The following is a 26,506-nucleotide window of genomic DNA, read 5'->3' as shown; positions in this document are numbered from 1 at the left end:
TAGTCCTGACAGTGAAGCACAAAGGAGGGAGTGTGATGATACTGGGCTACATGAGTGCAAATAGTTTTTGGGGAGATGATATTTACAGATTACACAATGAATACCTGTAGATATACTAAAATACTGGCTGACAAGATGACTTGAACAGGGGAAATATTCCAACCTGATAACATTTCAAAGCGCAAAATGACACAAGATTTCCTGAATAAGAAAAAAGTGGAAATGATGGCATGGACAAATATGTTGCCTGATTTGAATCCAATAGAAAACCTTTGGGATATTTTAAGGAGAAATATAGATAAGACAGGAAAAAAACAGCTAAATAAAAAGATTGGCAGAACATCTCTCTAGAAATTTGGTATCCTGCATGCTGAGTAGGATTGACTACATCCAAAATAAAGGATGGACATGGAGAGTTTAAAAAGATTTAAGATTTTATTCCTAATTATGAAACGAGTGCTGGCTTTTGTTGCATCGAGGCCCTTCTGTCAGGCCTGTGTTTTTTATTACAGTACCTTTAAACTTTTAGTTTTTAATGTTACATAAGAGCAAATACTTTACTGTTCAGCTTGTTGGAATTACTGTGAGGTGATACAGTTTAGAAGCACTTTGACATTTCAGTGATATTGCACAGGGCACTTTATGCTGAATGCTGTACGTCGTGTCTCAGTTAACAGTGAGCCAGCCTGGTGATATCAGAGAACTTAAGATAAACCCATGAATAGTCAGCTAACCCATTAATCCTACTTCATGATACTGTGTCAAGTTGACCGCTGCTTTTATGGAATTCATACTTAATGGCCTCAAACAGCCTCCAGCTGATATCAAACCTTACTATTTTTATTTTTTCCTCTAGTGCATTCTACTTCTTATATAGTCCCATTCCTTCGTGTTCCTGTTTTTCATTAGCAAAAGGAAAACAGCATAACAAACGGAGGAGGTACAGACAACACAAAGAGGACTGCGGAAAAGCAGAACACCAAAAATAATTCAGATCACAAGTACATCATCTTCGTCCTAAAATAGTCCACACTGCTTCAGAATAGAAAAAAAAAAAAAAAAAAATAGAAAAAAGAAACCTGGGCTCTCAGTGCAGGTGATGTGACAGTGTGTTCTCGTCTCATTTTCAGGTACATGATTATAAAACTGACCAGGCCATCTCATTTTGGAGTGAAAATTACCAGCGGGTACAGGTGAGCCAGACTGTTGTCATCTTTTATACATACATTGTCCTGTTTTGTTTATTGTCATTCTATATTCTTATGTGGATTATCAAATAGCTCCAGCCTCTTTTAAGAGATTTATTCATGGGCCAGAAGGTACATGATCCATATCAGAGTAATTGTCTCTGTCTGATGATGAACACTTAGGTCTGTAGTCTGTCTGTGCATAGTGCTGTGTTTTCTCTTTTAAAAATAACATACAGTCACTAATGGCACCGTATAATATGTCAGAAGAGAAAGCAGCAGCTCTAAGAAGAGTTGCACTTATCTGCCAAGGTCAAGAGGAAGATGATTATATGCGCTGTATTCAAAGCTCTTTCCCCCTATTATTGCCTCTCAGTGCAATGTGTGCTTGCATGCTTATTATTTTGCATCAGAATCTTGAGTCCCATTGTCTTTCTGTGCATGTTACACATGAGAAATCAAGAAATAATTGATCAGTGTTAGATTATTCTCGTACTGTTTTGTTTTCCAGGGTGTAACCGCCGCTCAGACCTCTCAAGCACCTTTCAGGAAGTCAGCCAAGTTCAGCACTCCCATCAGCGAGCGGCTGGATGAACCCAAGCTCCCAGCTGACGACTGAGACAGTATGTTATTACCACTTGAAAGGTTACTTTAAAGGTTAAGATTAATTCCTAGTTAATTACTAGCCCTCTCTTTTTTTAAAACTGCATCCCCAGAGCTCATCTCACAGCGACTCTGACACCTGTGAACGGAAAACAAACACATTATTTACTGCAGTAAAAAACAGCGAAGCAACAACATATCGAATATATAGAGACTTATGCAAACTGCCAGTTTTCTGCTGCTAATCCTGCAAATATTCACTGAAACATGTAAATATCATAACCACACGGGAACAGATTGGATGAGTAAATCTGTATGGAAAATCAAGCACCAGATGTTATTTTCAGGTTTACTTTAGCTATAAATTTGTACTAAACTGTATGAAGTGAACGTTTATACATCACCAAATTAAAGCACATTGCACCACACAAACTAGCTCTCATGTACTAGTTGTTACTAAATATTTACTGAGTTTATAATACCGCAGAATACGACAGTATGACTCATTTTGCAGTGTTGAGACAATCGTAAAGTCAGACTTAATGAGCCACTGTGGTGAAGAACATTAGGTCCATGAATCCTACTTACTCTGAATCACATTTATTTGTCTGCACTGTAAGAAATTTCCCTGTAAAAGTATTTTTAGTGTTACAATTGCAATTTACTTAAACAGCCAATTACAGTATAACTGATTACTTGCAGCACTCTGCGGTCGTATTTGAGGTTTACCATTTAATGCTGTGACTAGACTTTCCAATAATAGCTGTATTTATATGTTAAATAAGCAACATTAACTGTAGTTACATGGGGCCTGGACCACCAATTGGGCTCCAGGAATGAGCAGAAGACTCATAGCTTCTTCATATAAGCAGCGTTGGTCATATAAAGCCATAAAAGTCAACATTAAAATTCTGAAATCAGTGCAAAAGCAAACAGGGAGCTTGTGCACGGAGGCCTGAATGGGAGTTAAATGATGTTGTTTATTTGAAGCGGGGATGCTCCTGGCAGCAGCATTTTGAATCCACTGAAGGCGATGAAGGGAAGCCTGAGTAATAACTGTGTAAAGGACATTACAGAAATCCAGACGGGGAAAGCTGAAGTACTTTCTGTACCTGTACCTCACTGTTGTTTATACTGCTTCCTCATGCTGCCTGGCCCTGGGTTTGTTTACAAGTTCCATTCATCTTTTTCCATAATTTCTCTTTTGCCTTCTGCAACCTCTAATTACTGCAATCAAACGGTGCTGAGCAACCAAAAGCCGCATTTTCCTCCTACACCGAGAATATCTTGCTGTCGTCCTTGAGCAGAATAACAAGAAAAATAGCACAGACGAGCGCTTCACCACCTTTTACAGAGATTTGTACTGAGGCGACCAGATAACAGTGTTTAGGACGTGTAGCAGATGGGCACAAATGTCCTGAACTGACCAGACAATTTGCTGCATGTCATCCCCCATTTCTCTCCACCAATGCCATCAAATAAAGGCTTAAAAAAAGACTCAAAAAGAGAAAAACGTGTACTTACAGGACTGTGCAGTATAAAGACATGTAACATTACGTAACATCGTTGGGAATCACCATTTATGTTACAGAGTCACATACGTGTTCTGTCAATCAGAGGACGACTCCAGCCTGTAGTTCTTTTCTGAGCTTTCAGTAGGGATTAGAAGGCGGTAGCTATGGTGACAAGTAATTTTAGCTTATATTTATGCAGCTTTTTCTCTCCAAACATTTCATTATCTCAGGGGGTGATAGAGGAAAACCAATTTGCTTCTGAAAACACAAGACCTTGGAGCGGATTTGTGCTTAACATTTCAAATGAAACGCGATACGGTAATTTTCATTTGTGCTTTCTCCCATTTAGTTGGAGTTGTGTGTCCCTCTGCTGCTTATGCATGTGCAGGTATGCCATACAGTAGATATATAGAGATAACATTTATCTGATCTGGGCTCACAGATGACCCGGTGAGGCTGCTTTCAGCTCAGAAGATATTTTTGTTATCTGTATTTAAACATGATCTTAGGAACATGCAGCAGAAACATACTGTCTGTCCTCAACACAACAAAATGCCACTATGATTGTGGCCAGAAATGTTAGTTGATTCATGTGGGAATCACCAAATTTCTCAGCAAAGCTTTAACAGATACAAAATCACTCCATAAATTTAGACGTTCCGGCTATTTAAAGCGATTCCGAGAGCGATTAGACTCATGCACACTTTTTTGCAGCGTGCTTGGAGGACTGCTTTTGTACTTCCAAGGTCTCAGCTGTGTGAAAAAAAAAAAAAGAAGGCAGAAAAATAACAGATGACAAGATGACAGACAGCCCGGTCAGTTGAGAGAAGTTAGCAGGTCAGCGTGGGGTTCAGCAGAGACCTTCGCTTTGGCTCTAACAGGCGCCGGCAGTGTGGCTGAGAAAGTGGGCGGTAATTACAGCCGAGCAGGAGGGGAAGATGTTCTCCTGCAGAGATGAAAATGCACACAGCAAACACACAAAGACACACACTTGCGCACACGCACAGCGCTCATTCCAAAACTGATAATGAGCATCTAATGAGCGGTGATGTCATTACCACGAAAACACAGCTGCCTGCTACTGACTCGCTTTCCTTCTTCTTCTTATCTGTCCACAACCGCTCGCAGTTAATTAGCCTGCAGATACATGATGCTCTTTTCCTCTTCACTTGTTGTATTTTTAACCATAGTAATAACATATTAGCAGTTTGGTAAAGTGAAAAGACGAATATATTTATATATATATATGTTGGCTAAAGCTGAACTAATTGGCACAAATCTGATATTTAATAAGCTTTAAAGTGCAGCTTAATTGCAGCGGAAGCTCTGAAAAGGTTATTTCAGGTAGACTGCCCCTCTTCTGAACTGCCTGCTGCACTTTCTGCCTCTTAAAAGTGCAATCCCAGCAGGACATCCAATATTTCGGAGGGATGGCACAAGGTCATTTATAAATTCTTTCTGGGTTAAAATGGGATGAAAACATTTGGGTGAGTATTGTCAGGAGGATATGGCCCAGATACATGATCAGCGTGATGCCAAAAGTTATTCTTTTCAAGCAAATATTAATATCGAAGAAATGTAAAAAATGCTACCAGGTCTGTAAATGAAAAAGAGGGTTTTACTCAGTTTATTGAACAAAATATTTTACAGTATCTTGGATATACATATATACATATTATCTTGTACTGTGTAACACGGTTGATGAACCCCTGCAGTGACACTGATTGCAGCGCTGTGCCTCCAAAACTTCAATGGATGTTTTTTTTTAAGGAAATAGTAAGACATCATTGACTTTCAAACACATTATACAAATCTTAATATAGAAAGCACAAAAAATAAGAATTTATCCGTGAAAAGTACCCACTCTTAGGACAGAAATTCTTCTTACAAAAACAACTTTTACATTATTTTTCATTTTTTTTTCTTTCTTTGTATTTATTTTATTTATTTTTTGCAGTTACAGTATGCAGGTAATAAATATACCTGGAATTCCCTCTGGGTTTTTTTGTGGTGTCATTCACCTTTCCTCTGCAGGGAAATCACCATTTAAGGACTTATTCTAGAACAAATAAAGTAGCGGAGCTTCTGCTGTTGCGTCCACTGCTGCTGCTGCCACATTATCAGCAGGCCTCTCAGATAACATACACATCAGTCTTCTCCCCAAGAAGCCAATACGTTCTCATTTTGCCTTTGCCCTGGAAAAACACAGAAATCAATAGGTTCATCAGTGGAGATGAAGGGGGGGTTGATACCCTCTATGAGGCTGCCCTTCATTTAAGCATGACCCTGAAGCTCCACCTTTGTCTAAAATGATGCATTAGTGCATGAACCAACCATGTACACGTTTAAAACTGCCTTTTCTGCTGCCAGGTTTAAATCTTGTTTTTATAAATGGTCATTTTCTTTAATCTGGTGCTAAAAGTAATTGTTTTCTCCATGATAAAGTAATCAGAAACAGAAAATAAATCAACAGTTTTAATTTTTCTTACAAGAAGTGCAGCTTTAAAACTTTCTCTTGTTGCTAAAACAGCAGATTTTACTTATTTAACTAAAAGCTATCACATTTATTGGTATTGATTCCTCCTCTTTAGGTTATTAGAATCAACCTCAGTGCCCTCAGTCGTAGTTACAGGCTGACTTCATGGTGTAAACTATTAATCATGATAATAATTGTCAGGCTTATTATGACTGAAAATCGTTAATTGTAGATTTATTCATGAGGCAGCATGTGGTTCTTTGTTTTTTGGGAGTTCCAATGCATATTTTCTTACCTCAAGAGAGTTTTTTATATATAAAGTATGCATTAAATGATAACTTCCTATTCTAAAGGTTTGTGAAAGCTGCAAATTAATAATTTTACTGTGCTTTTTGCGGTGTAAGCTTAGCATGATGTCGATATTTTTTCAAAAAAGCAAAAGAAAAGTCTCTTACCTTCATTTCTACATCTCCTCGTAACTGGAGATCAAAGTAACCGAACTCATCCAGCACTTCTTTGGTGGCCGATGAAACATGGATCTTTAAGGCTGCAAGACACACAATTCAACATTTACTGAGTGTCAATGACAAGTTACAAGTCTAATAGCTGATAAAACTGCTTTTATCTCAATATTTAAGACGTGAAGTAGGCAAGAAAACGATGGATAAGCTTTTAGTTCCATCAGGCGCCAGCAGTTATAATGCCAACATGATGAAAATCTGTATTGTTTCGTCCAATTAATGCATATTGTGCAGAGATGTGAGACGCTGCTGGAGCTGCAGGCTGTACAGTATATCGCTGGGTAAGGGCCCTCAGCTGTAAGTGCTATCAATTATTTACCAGAGGAGGCACAATCCAGGAAGCGACTCAGTAGTTAATCAATACATCTGATGATACACTCGCAAAATATCAAACCACAGTTTTATAACAGCAGCTCCTGTCACTGGCAGTTAAGAACAAAAATGTCAGTGTTGAAAGTATTACACTCAGCAGGTCACAGCTTCTCATACTCAGCTTAGAAATCTGATTATTTTACTGACTTGTGTTTTCATCCAACTACATTAACAGAGACTTTAGGATAGTTGGAAAAAATGATAGTTGCAGTAAAGACAGGAAGATGAAAATACATACACTACCGTTCGGAAGTTTGGGGGTCACTCACATTGCCTTATTTTTAAAAGAAAAGCATTTTTTTTCAATGAAGATAACATTAAATGAATGATAAATCCAGTCTAGACATTGTTAATGTGGTAAATGACTATTCTAGCTGGAAACAGCTGATTTTTAATGGAATATCTCCATAGAGGTACAGAGGAACATTTCCAGCAACCATCACTCCTGTGTTCTAATGCTACATTGTGTCAACTAATGGTGTTGAAAGGCTCATTGATGATTAGAAAACCCTTGTGCAGTTATGTTAGCACATGAACGAAAGAAAACATGAAATTGTCTAGGTGACCCCAAACTTTTGAACGGTAGTGTATTTATTGTTTACTAGGACCTTCATTATTTGTGAAAAAGTGTAATTAACACGTTTGCACTTATGCTAAATATTGTTCATCATATACTAAAATCTATAATACTCAAGAAAACATATCAGAATATCCAAATCCTGATATACTATTATTATTCTTCTGTGCCATAGAGTTACATTGCTGTGTGAAGACATTTCAATAAAACACGCTGTAGTTTATTTTTGAGTAAATCCCACATACACCGAGTGAGTAATAATTCACAGATAAAAATAGTCCACAACAAATTTGATCTGTATTCCTCTTTGACTAGCATTTGCTTGGTTTTAACTGTCAGTCCATTTACTGATTAATCAGTTAATTGTTTCAGCACCGTATGTGGGTTTTTGAAATGTAATTTGCAAAGAAATAGAATTGTATTGAATAATGCCAATCTTTAGCCTACAAAAAGTAATATAATAATGATAATGATACGTTTTATTTGTATAGCGCTTTTCTGGGCACTCAAAGACACTTTACAGGTAAAAGGCAAATAATAAAACATAAAATAAAGTCTGATTTTGATGCAGAAATGATAAAACCTGCAGCTCCAGTGCATTGTTTCTGCTCTACAAGGTCTGCAAATGTGTTTTCTACTTAAAAATACCTGTTTTTCTGGAAACTCAGAATATTTTTGATCATCCTGACTAAATTATGTTTCCTGTAGTTTGAGAAAACTTTTAATCAAAAAAAGAAAACCCTCTAAATTGAATGATTTTAGCTCCTTTTCTGATTTCTTTTTTCCTCTGTGACACTAAACTGAAGATCTTTGGATTAAACAAGGCATTTTAAAAAAACTAAATCTAAAATTAAAGTTAAATAAATAAACAAATAAATAAATAAACTAACAGCAGACTGCAGGTCTAATGAGTTTGAAAGCTGAAAGCTGACTAAAATGAACAATTAAATCAGTTTTTGATAGTTAATTTGCTTATGTATTTGCAAGTTTGTGCTTAGGAAAACCTCCTTCTTTAAAAAATTGTGTCCTCACAATAGAAGTTAATTTGAATGTCTACATAGTCCAGACACAGAATTATCTTACACCGCTTTATCTTTAAAATATCAATTTGGGAAAGGACAAACTTCTAAAAAAGGAAAAAGTGAAAGAAATATCAAAGCAATCTCACAGAAAAGACAAATAAGCTGCAAGTCCTCATAAATGATAGATAATGACAACGGTGTCGCTGGTGCATAGATTTGTGTAAATAATGTTCCTTCCTGTTGAAAATCTGGATCTGTGTATAAAATCCATCAGAGGGGGAAAAATAACAGATCAAAAGCCAGAGACGGGACACTCACCCTCTCCGTTGGACTCCATTCGGGACGCTGTGTTGACAGTATCTCCAAACAAACAGTATCTGGGCATTTTCAGCCCAACCACACCGGCACACACTGGACCTGGAAAACACGAGCCAAACACAGTCGGCATTTTACACCAGAAAAAGACAAACGAAAAAAGACAATCACACCTGGAATGTCCAGAGCTGCTTTCATTACTGCACAACCACCTCGGTGTAAATGTTGTCAGATAGGAAGACAGAGGTGTGAGTGAATTGAATTTGTGCACAGAAAGCTTTAAATTACTCTGACAATGCTAAGTACCAGCCTACGCACGCCGACCCAGTCCTGCTGCATGTCAAGCATCTGAATAAGAGCACAAACAGCGCTGCCGTGAGCCGATACAGTCCAAATACCGTGTCAGAAGCCTCTTGTAAATTACGTCAGACTAAAGGCAGCAGACAGGCGAGGATAGAACATCCTGAGTGTTTATGTCCACTTTGTACGTGGGCATGTGGGAAGTTACAAATCACTACTGCCCTGTGAGTGATGCACAACCAACACAACAGCCTGGCAATAAATCCTTAAAATATTCAAATGTTTAATTAAAAGTATTTAAAGACGTGTTTACTCAACTTTATGGTCATTTTGGAGGTTTTAGAATGTGCTGCTGTTGAACTGTGTTGTATTATAATGAGACATTTTTACCAAATGAGGTAGACAAACCACTAAATAGATTTTCTTTTCCATTCAGTGTCTTTATAACAAAAATATCTCTGAGCTGTAAATTACAAGAATCTGGGGACGCGTGAGAAACATGTACTTCTAGACAGACACTGTTATGTAATGCAATGACCTGGATTCACACTTCAGTCACATATGTCTATTTATAATCCAGTATGTTCGAATCCTAAAACTAGTTCTCGCTTAACAGTCGTAAGACTATTTCATACAAAAATCACTTATCACACAGTAAAATTATTTGTCATTGATTATGGAATTTGTTGATTTGTGTAGACGTTAAGAAATGTAAACTGAAAGAGAGAAATTGTTACATAATTCTGACTTGTGTTATTGTATGAAAAGCAGCTAAAATAATGTCTTTCTATAAGCAGTAAAAAAAGTAAAAAAAATCACAGTAAAAAAAAAATCCCATAAAAAAATGAAAATCTGGCAGTAAGGTTGCCACAAATTGGTACAAATATCTCTAAAATAATGATTTAAAAAAAAAAAATTAAATACAATGAAACGGTACAGTTTTACACTCATATTGTAAAAATAAAGACTTTGATATGGACAAAATGTACAGTTTTGACATGTTTTCTGTTTAACGCTAAACATGTACATAAATAATTTATCCCTTGTGATTTTACCAAATATCATCTGTAATTTAACATAACAGGGAAATCTGATAGTTTAAAAATTATTTTCAGTTTAAAGTCCTTAATACACCAAATTTTTGCCTTTAAAAAAGGGCAAATGTCTGTAAAATAACAATATTTTTTGCGGATTTAAATACAGTAAAAATAGAGTAATTTTTACAGTCTAACCCTGTAAAAGCACAACCTTACCATTCATAAAAATACAGATTACCTGGATTTTTTATCTTGTACTGTTTTGTTTTATCACATTATTATCTATAATTTAACAAAATGGGTAAAGTAATAGTTAAAAATGTTTCCTAATCCTTGATATAGATTTTTTTATAATCAAAAAACAGCTAATATTTGAAAATTATAGATTTTTTTTGTTATTTAAATATTGGATAAAATAGAGTGATTTCATGGACAAATGTTGTAAAAGAACAAATTACTATTTGTGAAAATACAGATGCTTGATGAAGACATTATTTATAGTTTTGTCCTGTTTTTTTTTATATGTAAAATATTGCTTTTTGCTATGATTATACTAGTTATTATCTGTAATTTAAAAAAGGAAAAAAATGCTAAATAACAATACATTTTTCAAAAAATGTGCGTACACAAAGAAATGAGGCTTAATAATTTTTGCATTTTCTATGTATTGTAACCTACATAAGATGAGAACTCCTAGTTGTCAGAATGAGCACAGTAAATCCTTACATTGAACAGATCAATTTTTACACAATATATATGTTTGCACAGCCAACTATTGTATATTTCCTTGCAGTGGGAGCTGAGAATGAATAGCAGTAATCAAGTAGCCTGATTCAGACCTTCGATTTGTTCTAAACAGTCTGGTGTTGTTCATTACTGGTGAGTTTCCTATCAGGGGCCACTCAGCTGTTGGTGGAGCAGAATCAAGAATGGGGTAGTTAAAAAAGAAAGTAGCTACATCAATGAAAGTAGCAGCAGGAAAATTGCCACAGAAATGGGGACAAGTGTGGCTGAGATCAATGCAACTGAACTTACTGATCGATTGTTAACAATGTTCCCTCCTAAGCAGAAGAACACTCAGCTGAAAGATAATAAATGACGCTGTGCTTTGTTCAGTGCCTCAGCAAGTTGAACTTCTAGACATTATTCGCGATCAATTCGAGAACCATGTGTCACTTTCAGCTGTGGAGGAACTACTCAGATGTTGTGCTGCAGTTAAAGCACCAAATACTACAGTGTGCAATTATTCTTGCATAACTAAATCTGGCTTTCAAAGCTTTGTTAAGCTAAAGTATTCAAGCATCAAAATATAATCAAAAAATCTAAATTAACAATATTCATGATGCAGAACTATCCGTTTCAGAATAATGTAGCTCATATTATTGGATTATAATCATTGATGCATTAATGTTTTAATCGCTTTAAGTGGAGTTTCTGGTGAAGTAGAAGTGAGTTATTCCATCTCAAATCATCAGGTTCCTTCTGCTTAACCATCTTTGATTTGCCTGAAACTTTTTTAACATGAACTCTGTATATTTAGAATGCTATCTGTGAAATTTTAGCATGGTATATCAAGTACTTTCAACCCACTTTCAGCACATTTTTTTGGAACTGTTCTAGATAAAAGCCTGAAATTTTAACTGCTAATTCTCACCATGTTGTTTAAATGAGCTGAAATCTGGAACATAAATACTGATTAATCCAGGTAGAAAATGGTTCTCTAAATATAACTCTATATGTATTTTTGTTGCTAAAAGTGGGTCAACAGGCATTTTTAAAAACATTTTTATCTTCGGAAGTCCGTTTTGTAAATATTTGTAAATATCCATATTTTATGCAATAGAAAATCCAGGCAAATCTGAGATGGTCAAGCAGATATTGTTCTTAAAATTAAACGATGTGAGATGGAACGACCCAAGGATGAAGCACCTAGAAATGGAAATATTTAAGTAAAAAAAACAAGTAGCTCACCACTGTACAAAGATACAGAACTTGAGTTAGTGTACTTTGACACAGGTCAGTTCCAGGTTCGGGTTTAGACTTCAGTCTCACCTGTGTGGATTCCTATCCTGAGTCTCAGCTGGTCGTTGGGTCTGTGTCTGATCTTGAACGTTTTGACCTGCTCTAACAAAGCCAGCGACATCCCGGCGATCTCTCTGGCATGGAGCTTCCCGTTCCTCACCGGCAGCCCCGACACCACCATGTAGGCATCGCCGATGGTCTCCACCTGTGGGGGCAATCACAGGAGATCAGATCATTAAAAAATACAGAAAAACACCTTTTTTTTTCATTTAGTCATTCCCAGCATCGAGCCTGTATTTTTTGTTGGAGCTCACACATTATAGGGTTCCATCTTAAATCATCAGGGGCCTTCTGCTCGACCATCGCTGATTTGTTTGAAACTTCTCTCTACCAATATTTGAAATGGTATCTTGGAAACTATAGCTCCATATATCAAATACTTTCAGAGACAACATCTTTTTTAAGTGCCCTTCAACCCACTGTCAGCACATCTTTTCACACATTGGAATTTGAGGGTATGTTTGGATGACAGTATCTCAGGAACGACCAAATATAAAAGCCAGAATTTCCAAAAATGTAAAAATATATCCATAATAAAAAAGAAATATGTCTTCTTAATTACATTTGGGGAACCATTTTGAAACTCCAGAACTCTGTTCTACTTGGATCAGGCTATCTAGTAATATTTAGTTTTTTGTGGTACAACTTTTCATAGCTGTAGTATTTCATAGTATTTATAGTATCTCACATTAAAAAGTATTCTATATGTGTTGTCATTGTATTATTGTGACATGCAGCTACATATGGTTCAGAAAATATCACTAGTTGACTTCTGCATTATTTATTATTTTGTTAATGTGTGGCTAAAGATGGTATTTTACATGATGGCTTATTTTCTTTTTTTCATATTTCATCTCACCCATAATCAGATTATTTGATCAACTTCTCCAATATTGCAGATTCTGAATCAATGGCATGATGACAAATAACAGTTAAAGTTTCTGGCTTTTATCTTTCATAGTTCCTGAGATATGGTTGTTCAAACAGCCTTAGATTTCTTTGCAGCAAAAAACGTGTAGCGGGCTTTAAAAAAAATAAAAAATCTCCAAGTGTTGGAAATATGGAGCTAAACTTTCACAAATATCTATATAAATATCTATATTTTTTGCTATAACAGTGTTGGGCAAATCTCAGATGGTCGAGAAGAAATAGTTCAAATAAAAATAACTTAAAATGAGATTTTAATTTGAGATGGAATGACCCTATAAAAGAAGTAGGGGTGAAATCATAATACGATACCATCATAAGACAGCAATTCTGTGACACATAGCACAACAATCATCTACAATACATCACAAAATCAGTGTAAATGCAGAAGAAATATCTCTAAAAAGAAAAAAAAACAGGCGTTATATTCACTTTATTGTGGTGTCGGTGATTGTGTAACATCATTTTTGCGCAATTTTAACAGTGTGTCTTTTCAATTACTGTAATTAGCTCTCCAAGTGTTAACAGGTTAACAGCTCCTTCTAATATGGAGTAAGACAGAAATCCCAGGTTCAAACTGACTGATGATCCTGACTTACCTTGTACACATCAAAGTTATCGATGATGGCATCAAAGCACGTGTACAGATCATTGAGCAAAGTGACGACCTGCAGGAGACAACCAACAGTTTAGATGTGATTTCAATAAACCAACAAGAAGCAGAGTTTTCAGCTTAAATCCTTTGTGGCAGCTAGAAGCATTATGAATGAAAAATGTAAAAACACAGGCTGTAAATCCAACATTACACTGTGTTTTCTTTTGGTAAAACCCTGACAGATTGGGAGTCTAGTGCGTCTGCGAAACCTCACAGTCTCTCGCATTATTTCTGTCGCTGGATGATCGCCCGCCGAGGCTCACTGACAAACACGTTTACAGGATCATAAATCAAATCCACAGATGGAATATTACAAACACAGGCTGCATTACATTTACAAAATCGTATTGGCTTATAATAGCTGTAATGTAGCAGCAGCAGTGTCAGGGGTGGGCTGTTTATTCAGAGACCATTATCGCTATTTAGGCTTTATTTTACATTTAAAAACCCAAAATAAGACCCAGCTGGGGACATTTTGTGCTGCGCCAAGTAAACTCTGATTAAAGACACGTTCCGCAATCACAGTAAATGCTCTAATAGCTGCATTGTTTACATATATTCACACATTTACTGCTTGTTGCTGCCATTTTGTTACGTTTTTTGGAGGTCAGTCACACGATTTGTTAAATTATCTGCTGAAATGGGCCCATTTATGACCTATTTGTCATTGTGAGTGTTCAAGTAGAGCATCACATACACTAGTCTAGTTACTACCTGTCGAAATCACTTTAAATCACTTTAAATCACCGTGCTTTGAAATATGTAAATACTGTATGTTGACTCTTAATCCATTTAGTATTTTTATAGATTTTAAAATCATTAGTGTTGTATTTCTAGCATCGTAGAGCACGTTTTTTTGAGAGTATATACTAACCTTTAATGTTAATGTGGTTACTAACCTGCCTGTTTTGTTTTTTGTTGTATGTAACATGCTGAATACTTGAATTTCCCTCAGGATTAATAAATCCATCCATCCATTCATCCACCCATCCATCCACCATCCATCCATCCATCTATCATCTATCCATCTACCCATCTATCATCTATTTGTCTATCATATTCCTATTTATTCATCTATCCATGTATCCATCATTCCATCTATACATCTACGTAATCTACCCATCTGTCCATCTACCCATCCGTCCGTCCATCCATCCATCCATCCATCCATCCATCCATGTACCCATCCACCCATCTATCACCTACCTATTTATCCATCTATCATCCATCCATCCATCCATCCATGTACCCATCCACCCATCTATCACCTACCTATTTATCCATCTATCATCCATCCATCCATCCATCCATCATCCATCCATCATCCATCTAACCATCTATCCATCTACCCATCTATCATCTATCTGTCTATCATATTCCTATTTATTCATCTATCCATTTACCCATCTATCCATCATTCCATCTATACATCTACCTAATCTACCCATCCTTCCGTCCGTCCATCCGTCCATCCAATCTTTCATATCTGTGTATTTTCTCAAATTAATATCTGTCATTCATACACATTCCAGCTCCATACAGTATATTATGCTGCAGACAGCTTCATTATATTGGAAATCTTTCCAGCTCGGACATGGCAGCTGATTCCTGCATTACACCGTAAAATTTTCACTCTGGCTGCAGGCGACATCCATCATATGGTCACAAACTGCATTTTGGGTGACTGATGGCTCTCAGCAAGACCCTCGAACGTTTGGAAAATGGCCGTTTGGGCACACAGTGGGCCGCTGCAATCACAGAGCGAAGCATTTGATTGACTGGAGGTTTTTGGAGCTGACAGGTCACTAATCAGGGCTGTAAAAAGTGCGGCCACCTCGTATTCAATCTCTGCTTTAGAGTACAGTTAATCTTCCAAAAACTGCACAGTAACACTTTTCTGAAACCTCCCTTTCTCTTCCAAACAATATATGAATATTTCATTAAAAAGTAAGCAGTATTTATAATTTTATGCATGTCAACAACTATACTCCTCCTGTGGGCTCCCATGACTGGAGGCAGCTGCACAAACAGATAATGACAAAATATTTAAACACAGCCGAAGTAATATCATAATTAACACAGGAGAAGCTGTGATTTCTAACAAATGCTACATAATATTAATAAGAAACACAAATATTCTAACGAGTGCTCACATGGTAAATTATAACCCATTTATGTTAGATTTTTTTTGCTTTATGATCACCAAAAAATGCAGAAAGCAGCATTTATCTAGTTTAGATTTTATTTTGGAAGGCCTTCATTTATCTAGAATCATAAAACTAGAGTGGATGTTAATACATATTGTATTTTTCTGGTGTTTTTAAGAAGCATCACTTGTCCTCATTACTCCTGATGTTCTAATCTAGCCTTATTTTAGCTTACTTATTTTATATAAGTGCATATTGTTTTTCTACTTTTTAGGCACTACATTTCTTATGTTTTAGTTTTTTCTGAGCCATATCTGGCACAAGAATTTCCTTTGGGATGAATAAATCTTGTTTATCTACACATTTTAGAAGAGAAATGTGATAAAGATGAAAATATCAAATTCTCTAGATGGTTAAACTTTGTGTAAAAGCGCGACTGTCCATTAGCACCTGTCACCTGCAGCCTGATGGTGTCTTTGGTCTATAAACCTGGCTTTTTATTCAGCTTAGAGTGAGATATGTGGTGGCATAACGTGACTCAACTCTGCGTCAACACACTCTTCCATCTAAAAACTGTACTATTTTGAGTCGCAGCAGCTCTTGTGTGGGAACACACACTGTGGGAACTATGAGACACGCTGTAGGTAGAGACCTGGTGAAGGAGAATTCTCCCAAACTGTGATCACGACCACTGATTTAAAAAAAAAAAAAAAAAAAAAACGTCTTAAGGTTAGCTGGGAAGATGTGGAGGAAAGTCAGCAGAGGTGAACTCGCTCCTGAGCGGCAGTAAGCTACAGAGCGGGAATCTCTCGGTGGAGGTATCGATCGATGTGCACCTGTAGTGGCGTGCTCTCTGCAGACATGGATGTGAAGCCTACGATGTCGCTGAAGTAAATCGTGACGCTGTCGAAGGCTTCTGCCTGAACCGTCTCTCCTCTTTTTAGCTGTTCTGCTACTGAACTGCACAAAAAGAAAGAGACAAGAGGTCAAGATCCACAAAAACGCTCAGAGAAATCACAGGATTCTCTGTTAGTAGTTCTCAAAAACAGGATTTTGCATGTCATGTTGCAAGGTCTAACTCAAACACAGTTACATAACACCCGGCAGGTTTATCTCTGCTCATTCCACTCATGTTAATTTTTTCTGAAACACTGCAGCAGAAGTCATTTAATCTGTTGTTGAGAAATAATATCTGTCCTTTCTCTCAGGCCCTTTTCTGTCCTTTGACGAAGCGAAGGAGGCAAAGGGGATAAATTTGCGACTGTGGTTTTATCCAAACGCCTAAACTCACTATCATGTCTGTTCCACCGTCTCCGCTTAATGAGCGATTCGCCTGTCAGCTCCCTGTGTTCCCTTTCATCTGCAGTGAGATCGCACCGCGGGGAAATGTGTATCTGTTAATAAAATACAGTGTTGGGAGGAATTCGGAGTGTTTAATTAATACAGGGATTTAGCATAGTTGGCAACGTGTCACTGAACTGAGCAGGCATCTGCGCGCTGAGTTCAAGTTAATTGGAGTCTTTTGGTAGGAATGACAGAAGTGTGAATATCAGTTTGTCTTACTGTGGTAAAATCTGATAGAGGAGGTTTTCGGCTTTGCGCTTCTCCTCCAGGTAGGCTTGTGTTCGCTCCTCCACAAGGTTCTCCAGGTTGTTGGCGTATTGCTCCATCCTGGACAGCAGGTTGTTGAGGATACTGGTGCTGCCCTCCCTGTAGAGAAAAAACACCATTATGGTAAATAAACAAACACACGGTAACAAAAATTCAAAGATACTAGGGTATCGTGTGTCAGGTTCCTGCTGCTCAATCATTTCTGATTTGCTTGAATCTTTTTTTTAACATAAACTATGGATATTTAAAATGTTATCTGTGAAATTTCAGATTGATATACCAGATACTTACATTAATTGCGAGTTGACCCAGTTTCAGCACATTTATTTGCACACAAAAATTAGAGGCTATGTTGGAATGACAACATCTCGGGTACTTTTAAAAATAGATGCCAGAATTTCCAAAAGTGAAAAATACAATCATATAAAAAAAATATACATTTTCTTAGTTACTGTAAATATTTGGAAATTTGGATACGACTAGCAATATTTTTGTACGTGTACATCTTGTCATATTTGCTCAATCAGTTATGAAAGTTCAAAAAGAAAAATAACTTTCCTTTCATTTTTGGCACTAAATATTTCGTATTAAAGGTATTACATATGTTTTGTTTCATATTATTTTGATATGCAACTACATGTGGTTCAGAAAATATCACTAGTTGACTTCTGCATTATCATTTTTTTTGTTAATATGTTCTCAAAGATGGGACTTTTCTTGACCGTGTTATTCCTTTTTCATATTTCAACTCACCTACAGTCAATGATTATTTAATCTACTTGTCTAATATCTGAATCAGTGTTATGATGAAAAGTAACATTTCAAATGTCAGGCTATTATCTTTAATAGTTCCTCAGATGTTGTTGTTCAAAAATATCTCCAAACTTCAGTTTGCGAAAAAATCTTTAGCGCAGAAACAATTTGATATATGATGCTAAAATGTCAGGAATGTCTTTAGAAATTTCCATGTTTTATGTTACAAAAATGTTAGCAAATCAGATAGTCGAGCAGAAATTGTTCTAAAAATGTGATGATTTGAGATGGAGTGACCCTGTTTATTTTTAGGCACTATTTCTATCTGAAGAAACAACAACGTAGTCACAAGGTAATTTTCATGACCCATAATGCAATGTAAATGTAAAGTCTGTCACAAATATAGTGGCAATTTAACTGATTTTAGACAACTTGGCTTCCTATTAGTTTAGTGATTGCATTCAAATCACTTTTAACAAAATTTTGTACAAAAAATAAATAAAACACACAAAATGAAAATTAAAACTTTTCCAGATAATCTGCAATGTAAAAAAAAAAAACTAAACAAAACTGTAAGCCGCATGGTTACCCCATAACTGTATTGTCCCTGGTTTGATTTTAGCCGAGGACCACCGTGCTACATATCATAACCCTCATTTTTACCTTAAATCTGTGTCCTTGCTTTGAACTGTACAATAAAGGCAAAACATGCCAAAAACTCTTTAAAATTATAGTTTTGTACTGATTTTAAATGTCAAAGTGGCCCAGTCTAATCATTGACTCATGTAGAATCAACCCATTCATAACTGCTGGTGGAGACAGCAGGCTTAACAGAAGCAGAGATGTCTTAGTTCATGTAAGAAGCTGTTAATGATATTCTGTATATTGTGGGAAAAGCTGGGAGAGCCTTCAACATGCTGGTAGGCGGAGGACTTCAGTTGCTTGATGACTTAATCCAGACTTATAGAATCTGAGGGGTATTTGCTTTGTTTGGATTTGATATTGCAGCTCCGTAATGCCGACAAAACTCACAATAGACAGATTAAAAATGAGCAACAGAGGCTGAGATATCCTGAATTTTTGGTCCTGGTTGGAGCCAACCAGAAACTCTAAATGCCATATCTCCAACAACACTACAAATGACATTTTTTTTTTGTTCGGCTTTCCCTCGTAACGCAGTTTTATGTTATAATATTTTAAATCTTCTAGCCCATGCTGATATAACAGTTATGACATCATGAGGATTACTTTCTAAGACTTGACAAAGCTCTACCAGACGAACAGAACGAACTGTACAGTGTTTTTACAAGCTGTGTAGTGCCAACCATGACGATCAAACTGACCTTTGCAGAACTTGTGCATGCCTCTTATACAGACACCTCATTCAGAAACACAGTGCCTGTAAGAAGTATTCACCCCTCTAGTATTGCTTTTCAGTACTGACTCGTGATCAATTTAATGTGGCTTTTCAAGCAAGAATTCACAATAAAGACTCTTAAATGTCAAAGTGAAAACAGATTTCTACAAAGTAACGTCAGTTACCTAAACATGTAAAATGTCAGATATGGGATTTCATAAGTATTCACTCACTGACTTCAAATGTCTCACCTTTTTCAACATTGCTGCAGGTAAACGTAGTATAAAGACACCTGTATCTAGAAGGGCAAGTCACTGATGAATCAGTAGTCCTGGCTAAACCAAGAAGACTAAACAACATTCCAAGACGTGAAAAGGTGATTGAAAAGCATTAATCAGGTGTTGGATACAAGAAAATTTCCTAGCCACTGAATATCCTTTGGAGTACAGTTAAATCCATCATTAAGAAATGGAAGAAATATGGACCATGTATAAATCTGCCTAGAGAAGGCCGTCCTCAAAAACTAAGAAGCCATACAAGAAAGATGATAGTAAAGGAGGCCACCAAGACACCTATGACTCCTCTGAAGGAGTTACAAGCTTCAGTGGCAGAGATGGGAGAGGCTGTTCATACAATAACTGTTACCTGTTCTTTGCCAGTCAAAACTTTATGGGAGAGTGGCAAAGAGAAAGACACTGTTGAAAATTTCTAATTTTACTGTTTGACTTTAACTGGAAAGCACTTTGGTCACCTTGGGTGTTGTAAAGTGCTCTATAAATACATTTTGATTGACTGATTGATTGATTGATTGATTGATGGATTGAAAAAAGCTAATCTTAAATCTAAACTTGAGTTTGCCAGAAGGCATGTGGAGACTCGAAGAAGATACTACAAATCTAAGTTTTTGGCCAACAGACTACAGGCTGTGGTTGGCATTCACTAAACACTGCTCATCTTCATGAACACACCATCATCACCATGAAGCACGGTGGTGGCAGCATCATAATGTGAAGCATGGTGTTTGCAACATCATGATGTGAAGCATGGCGGTAGCAGAATCATGATATGACGCATGGTAGTGGCAGCATCATAATGTGAAGCATGGCAGTGGCACATCATGATGTGAAACATGGTGGTGGCAGCATCCTGAAGTGAAGCATGGTGGTGGCAACATCATAATGTAAAGCATGGAGGTGGCAGCATTGTGACGTGGGGATGCTTGTTATCAGTAGGCCCTGGAAGGCTTGTGAAGGTAGAGGGCAAAACGAATGCAGCAAAGTCTAGAGAAACCCTGAAGGGCAACCTGATGCAGTGTGTTATAGACCTGCGACTTGGGAGAACGTTTATTTTCCAGCAAGACAATGAGCTGAAGGAAACAGCCAAAACTACACGGAAATGGTTGAAAGACAACAAGGTGAATGTTGTGGAGTCCAGCACAGACGTCAATCCAACTGAGTATATGTGACTGGACTTGCAAAGGGCTGTTGACTCATGATCCCAGTATAACCTGACAGGGTGGTGCAATGAAGAATGGGGGTAAATAGGGTATTCACTTGAGCTCAATGATATAATTGAAGCCAAAAGTGCATCTACTAAATACTCACTTTAAGGGGACAAAAACTATTCACTTTGTTATGTTTTATATTTTTAATTACCTGACATTACTCTGTAGAAATATGTTTTCCCTTTGACATGACAGAGTCATTTTTGGGGGTAAATTCTTGTCAAAAAAGTGATATTTTATTGCCTATAAACGTTCAACAACAATAAAAGAGGTGTATGCGAGTGGCTGTTTCTCCTCCAACGGTGTAAGCGGTACAGTTAAAACACAACTAATGTATGTAACTGTTCCACTGCAGCATCTGTTAGTAAACAGTATTGCTCATGTTTGAACACAGAGCTCCTTTCCAACATGAAGGAGTAACAGATGCTGCGAACATTTGGTGACAGATCTCTATTTCCGTCGTTACTACAGCGATCATTTCACAGTTAGTCCACAATTATATAATACACGTATTGTATAATGTTTGTGTCTCGGGAGATTTCTACATTCACATGCTTACGCACACACACATGCATGTACACGCATTTACTCCGACGGAGCAAGAAGGTGAGTCATCCACACCACCGTGGCGGCTAAAAGCATCAATGTCTGGCACGCTGCCACGTTTCTACTGGGTCACAGATCCTACACACTCCCACGTGTTGTTTAAGTTTAAAGAACACAACATCAGAGGGAGACATGAAAGACTGATGACTATTAACACACTGGATGCAATCACACAGGCTACGCACTGTTTACTGCAGCGCACAGCCACAGTTTAGCGCCATTCATCCAATAACTAACAGTAATGGGGACGACTGATGAGAAAGAGACTCTTGTAGTAGGTGACTGAATCTCAATTTCACCCAGTTTGGTTAAAGGTTTAGATACAGTCTAGCTGGTTAACCCATTAAAACTCAACTGTGTATCAAATTTACAAATTTTGATTTTTTTCCCTTAAAAATAATCCCTTCCTGCCTTAAAATGACTTAGATGTGACTACACTGTTGCTGTATTTAGAATGTGTAGATCTGTGAAGCTATATTGTAGTAGGAGTATTGGAGTAATTCAGCCATATACTGTATGTCTAAACCTGAAACCAAGTCTAAAAAAAGAATAATGATACAGAATGTACCACCCTGTTGTGTATGAAACCCTGGAAGTTGTGTTTTTGAGACAATTTAAAGGCTTAGCTATTGGATTTAACTACTTATTTTGCTCATAATGTGTCTTCTAGTATATAAAAAGCACAATAGTAGACATTTTGATGAGGTGAAATGCTCGTCTTTTACACAGCTGTCATCATTGTTCCTGATATAAACACAACACAGCAATGCCACAGAGTTTTTCAGCAGCAGTAAGTGGAGACAGGACAGGTGCAGCCCTCATGCTGCTGAGATAATGATGGTTCAGTGTTTCCAATGTGCCGCTGCAGCTCAGCATGTGATCAGAAAAAATCGAAGCAGAAGTTAACATTACTGTTATGAAAGTCTTGAATTATGGACCATTTCACCAACGATTAATAAAATTACATTAATTTAGTTGATTGAAAATTTTGCTTAAAAAACATGTAGATTTAATATTGGCTTGGAGATTTTAACCAGTCTGGACCAGTAGTTTTACTTTATTCCCTTTAGAAGCTACAAAACGAGATTAAAATGCAACAGGTACACTGGTGTGCAAATGAAGTGCATCATTTTTATCTGACCCGGTAATGACTAGCATCGCAAATAGAACTATGAACTAAATTTTTATTGAAACTAATAGTGTGCGTCGAGCTAACTCATATCTGACAGGTGCGCTCAAAGTATTTCAAGATTAGCATTTTCAACGTCGTACAACAGTTTTGGCGAACAAAACATTGTCGGAAATGTCATCACAAGCCCTCAAGCTGCTTTAGTTTATCATAGTTCATGGAAAGCAAAATTAAATCACAACTCTTGCACAGTGGGCTTATGTATCTGAAAGTAACAGCTGCTCCTTCATCACCTGCACATGGTAGGCATATCTGATGCAATCGGTATTGTATTGATTATCACTATTCACGTAGGTTATTTGGATGCAAACTTTCTTTAAACTCTAGTGTAAGTGCATAACAGCACCTTGTAGCTTATAGGTAGGTAGGTAGATACTTTATTGATCCTGAGGGAAATTCAAGAAACCAGCAGCATATTAAATATGCAGAATACAGAAATAAGCAAAAAGAGCAGAGAACACACTGGATATAGAGAGAAAACATAAAGGCTAATTTATGTACAGAATGTACACCAATGAGGCAAAACATTAAGACCACCTGCCTAATATTGTGTTGGTCCCTCTTATGTGGTCAAAAATGCTCTGAATCATTGGGCCTGGACCAGAGGACCTCTCAGTGTGTCCTATGGGGTCTGGAACCAGGACACTGGCAGTGAATCCTTTGTGTACTTTTGGTTGTGCAGTCGGGCCTCTGGAAATCAAACTTGTTACACTGCATCCTGTTGATGCTTGATCAGAATGGAGTCTAGGAAGTTTGGAGGTCAAATCAACATCTTGGGTGATTGACATGTTTCCCAAGATGTTCCTGATTGTTAGATGTTTTTGTGATGTGGTGGGGTGCATTTTCCTGCGGGAGTAGGCCAGTGACATTTACAATTTCCATTTGCATCAAGGAGTGTGCTTGTTCTGGGACAATGTTTAGTTTCAATGTTTGAGTATCAAAGTCTTATCAACAAGTATGACAAAATCCAAGCTTTTCCAATAGAACACCACATAGTACCAATATGATCAATGCTATTCTCTTCACTTGTCAGTGGTCATAATGTTGTGGCTGATCAGTGTATATACTAAAGCTAAAAGCTGGTTCTTCATCTCACCATAAACGTCTCTGAACAGGACATGGACCTTCCCAGTAGTTGAGGCAGGAACACAATCAGCAGTAGCCATAAGTCCCTTGTCTGTCCAATCATTAATGACTTCAGTCCAGTCGAACCAATTGGTGCGCTTTATAACCGAGGCAGCTTTCATTCATTCTGCCTGGTTCTACACCAGCCTCTACAAATCAAGCATCCCTTCTGTCCACCCTCAATCTTCAGAATTTCCATATCAAACCCTTTAAACAAGTTAGCATAAGTCTCACGTCCCCAAATTTCAAGTTTCAGCTCAGAATCCTCCACAGATTGCTAATTCTACCACCCTCTAGGTTTTAGCCCTGTCATGTTCAGTCCTTGCTCTCAGCTCCTCCTGCAGCCTCCCCGATCTTCTCTCCTCCAGGATGCATTTAGGAATTGAGCTTGTGATGACACACCGAGATTGATTTTTGGGTCACAGGCAGGAGGACGGAGGAAAGAGGAGACGAGGACGCTGAAATTAGTGAAATGAGATGAGCCCTTTGTTCAGTCAGAGGAGGATGAGGAGTCAGCTGAGGACAGTACAGATCCTGTTGCAACACCACAACAGGCTGCAAACCTGATTGGCTCATTCAGAGTCATGCTTTTTAATCCATGGTGGAAGAAAAGAACAACAGTTCTCATATTTTTCATGGACTGTAAACACAGAAGGGACTCATAATTATGTTCTAAAACAATTATAAACTAGATTATGTAAAATATGACCAGTTGAAAGTTGGTTTCCTTGCTTTCTGTGTTCATGTAAATGCTGTGAACCTCAGGCTTTCTAAAAGGGATTTCTAAACTCAGGGACTGTTTGCGTGACGCTTGTTCAGATTGTTCCAAACACAAATGCACTTTGTTCTGAAATACATACTTAAATTTAATGTAGTTTACTTTCTGAAATGCCCACATCTAAAAGTTTCCACGAGAAGAGAATTTTTATCCAAAAGAAATTCAATATTTTAAAAGTTTGGACATTTTAGCATAACCATTAACTAATTCCCAGGAAGGAAATAGTGGGTAACTCTACTGGAAAGAGTGGTTTAATTTGATATTAAATTTGTCAATAAATTAGTTGCTTTTTCAACCTAGAAAGCCTTCTAGTGAACAGAAGGTTACCACAACATTAAAATGTGAAACTAAACTACAGACTAGCATTAACATATTAATATTTTGGAATATTACTGGATTATTGTACCACTTCTGAAGCTCAAACCTGCTTTGAACACAACCCAACAAGCTAAAATCAAACAGTATTTTCCCAGTTCCCCCTGAAATCAATGCCATACTCAAAATAAAAAAAAATAATTGCTGCAACATGTTGAACACATTGAGCAACTGCAGCCAAATTTAGACGGCACATGCACAGCGAGTGATCCTGGAAAATTTGATGCCATTTCAACAAGATGCGAAGCTGCAGCTACTTTACAAATTTAAATAACTCGCGTCTCATCAGTCTGACTCACTTGTGGAAAGCTCTAATTTTCCCAGATAGAATTACACAGTTCAAGAAAATCGTGTCCACCGTCAGCCAGTTGGGATGTTTGCCTGTCACTGTGTATTTTGATGCACATCCGAAGCCAGACGCAGACTAAAAATTCAAACATTTCCACAAAGGACTGTGCAGTCTTAGCGGATCTTTGCTCTCTGAGTGCTTTTTTGTTTACAAAGAAGCCAAACACACTTCAGGAAGTTATATTTTCCTTCAATATGTGGTCTGACGTGCTTGACATTAGTTCTTTCCTCAGAAAAGTATAAAAGATTTTTAAAAAAGCGTATTTTCTTGCAGTGTGAGAAACTTTATGTTACGGTTAGAGGTCAGCTCCCAGTGTGGGTTTTACCAAACTGTTTACTGCCGAACACCCTCCTCGTTACCGCGCCCTTCAAGCTCATACACACACCAGAAATAACAGCATATCCATCACGCCACGTCAACAACATACATTTACCTAATGAAAATAACCAGCAGACAGTGCATTAATGCACAGGCCTCCGAGGTGAAGGGCTTCGTACTCATGACGAGGGACTTAGCATCCAGCTGTCAGAGGCATCCTTGAGTGCTTCTGAGGTTATCAATCATAGAGAGCTCTCTACTTCAAGCTCCTCCAAATGGAAAGCTATACATCACCGGGCTCCATCCTGGGCTGAATTACAGAGCTAACAGAGGAGAGGTCAAGCTGAGAGGAAAAATACACCAACCACACAGAGCTGTTCATGGGGTCACTTTCACAACACCTGCTTTTAGAAAGCTACTCCATCAAATCAGTTCATGCATGTTTGTAGGTTGTTGTGCAGTTGCTGAATCTGTAGGATTGTAGCTTCTGGATGTTAACTTTTGTTACAAATTTACATTTCAAACAGGAGTAATAGGAAGGAAGTAAATTGATGTAGTTAATAAGTAAGATTGAAACCATGCAGGGAGGAGGTCAGGGTAGAGGCTGGGTCGACAAAACACAGGACGTCAACACAGAACACTTCCTGTTTCACATAAGTTTCGTTTTTAGCTATTAACTATATTAACTCTATTGACTATTTCTAACACTGCAGTTTTATCTAAAAATGAAAATAAGAGCAGGAAACAAAAACAAGACACCCATTAAAGAAAAAAAGTAATCTGGGACGTCTGATTCAAATGTAACA

At 37.3% G+C, this 26,506-nt stretch overlaps 2 protein-coding genes across 6 annotated transcripts in view; one reads left to right on the top strand and one right to left on the bottom strand.

Moving 5' to 3' along the window:
• Nucleotides 1–20,486, top strand: part of spag8 (sperm associated antigen 8) — a 58,881-nt gene extending 38,395 nt beyond the window's left edge. For 3 of the 5 annotated variants that reach the window (XM_055019228.1, XM_055019229.1, XM_035956990.2), the window contains 2 exons: nucleotides 1,131–1,193; nucleotides 1,699–5,380. In XM_055019228.1, coding sequence (XP_054875203.1) covers nucleotides 1,131–1,193; nucleotides 1,699–1,806 — 171 coding nt within the window. In that variant the 3' untranslated portion in view covers nucleotides 1,807–5,380. Of the gene's footprint in view, nucleotides 1–1,130; nucleotides 1,194–1,698; nucleotides 5,381–16,943 lie in introns of those variants that run through there. The other 2 variants (XM_023289617.3, XM_023289619.3) reach the window with 2 other exon arrangements.
• The window catches only part of npr2 (natriuretic peptide receptor 2), an 84,856-nt gene continuing 63,252 nt past the window's right edge, over nucleotides 4,903–26,506 (bottom strand). Inside the window, exons 16-22 of the mRNA XM_023289615.3 lie at nucleotides 17,299–17,445; nucleotides 16,572–16,695; nucleotides 13,533–13,601; nucleotides 11,977–12,151; nucleotides 8,591–8,689; nucleotides 6,236–6,327; nucleotides 4,903–5,499 (exon numbers count right to left, since the gene is read on the bottom strand). Of these exons, the coding sequence (XP_023145383.1) occupies nucleotides 5,437–5,499; nucleotides 6,236–6,327; nucleotides 8,591–8,689; nucleotides 11,977–12,151; nucleotides 13,533–13,601; nucleotides 16,572–16,695; nucleotides 17,299–17,445 (769 nt within the window). The 3' untranslated portion in view covers nucleotides 4,903–5,436. The remainder of the gene's footprint in view (nucleotides 5,500–6,235; nucleotides 6,328–8,590; nucleotides 8,690–11,976; nucleotides 12,152–13,532; nucleotides 13,602–16,571; nucleotides 16,696–17,298; nucleotides 17,446–26,506) is intronic.

The sequence above is a fragment of the Amphiprion ocellaris genome, chromosome 17 (assembly GCF_022539595.1).
Source record: "Amphiprion ocellaris isolate individual 3 ecotype Okinawa chromosome 17, ASM2253959v1, whole genome shotgun sequence".
In the NCBI taxonomy this organism is placed as follows: Eukaryota; Metazoa; Chordata; class Actinopteri; family Pomacentridae; genus Amphiprion; species Amphiprion ocellaris.
This window is presented reverse-complemented; position numbering and strand designations above follow the sequence as displayed.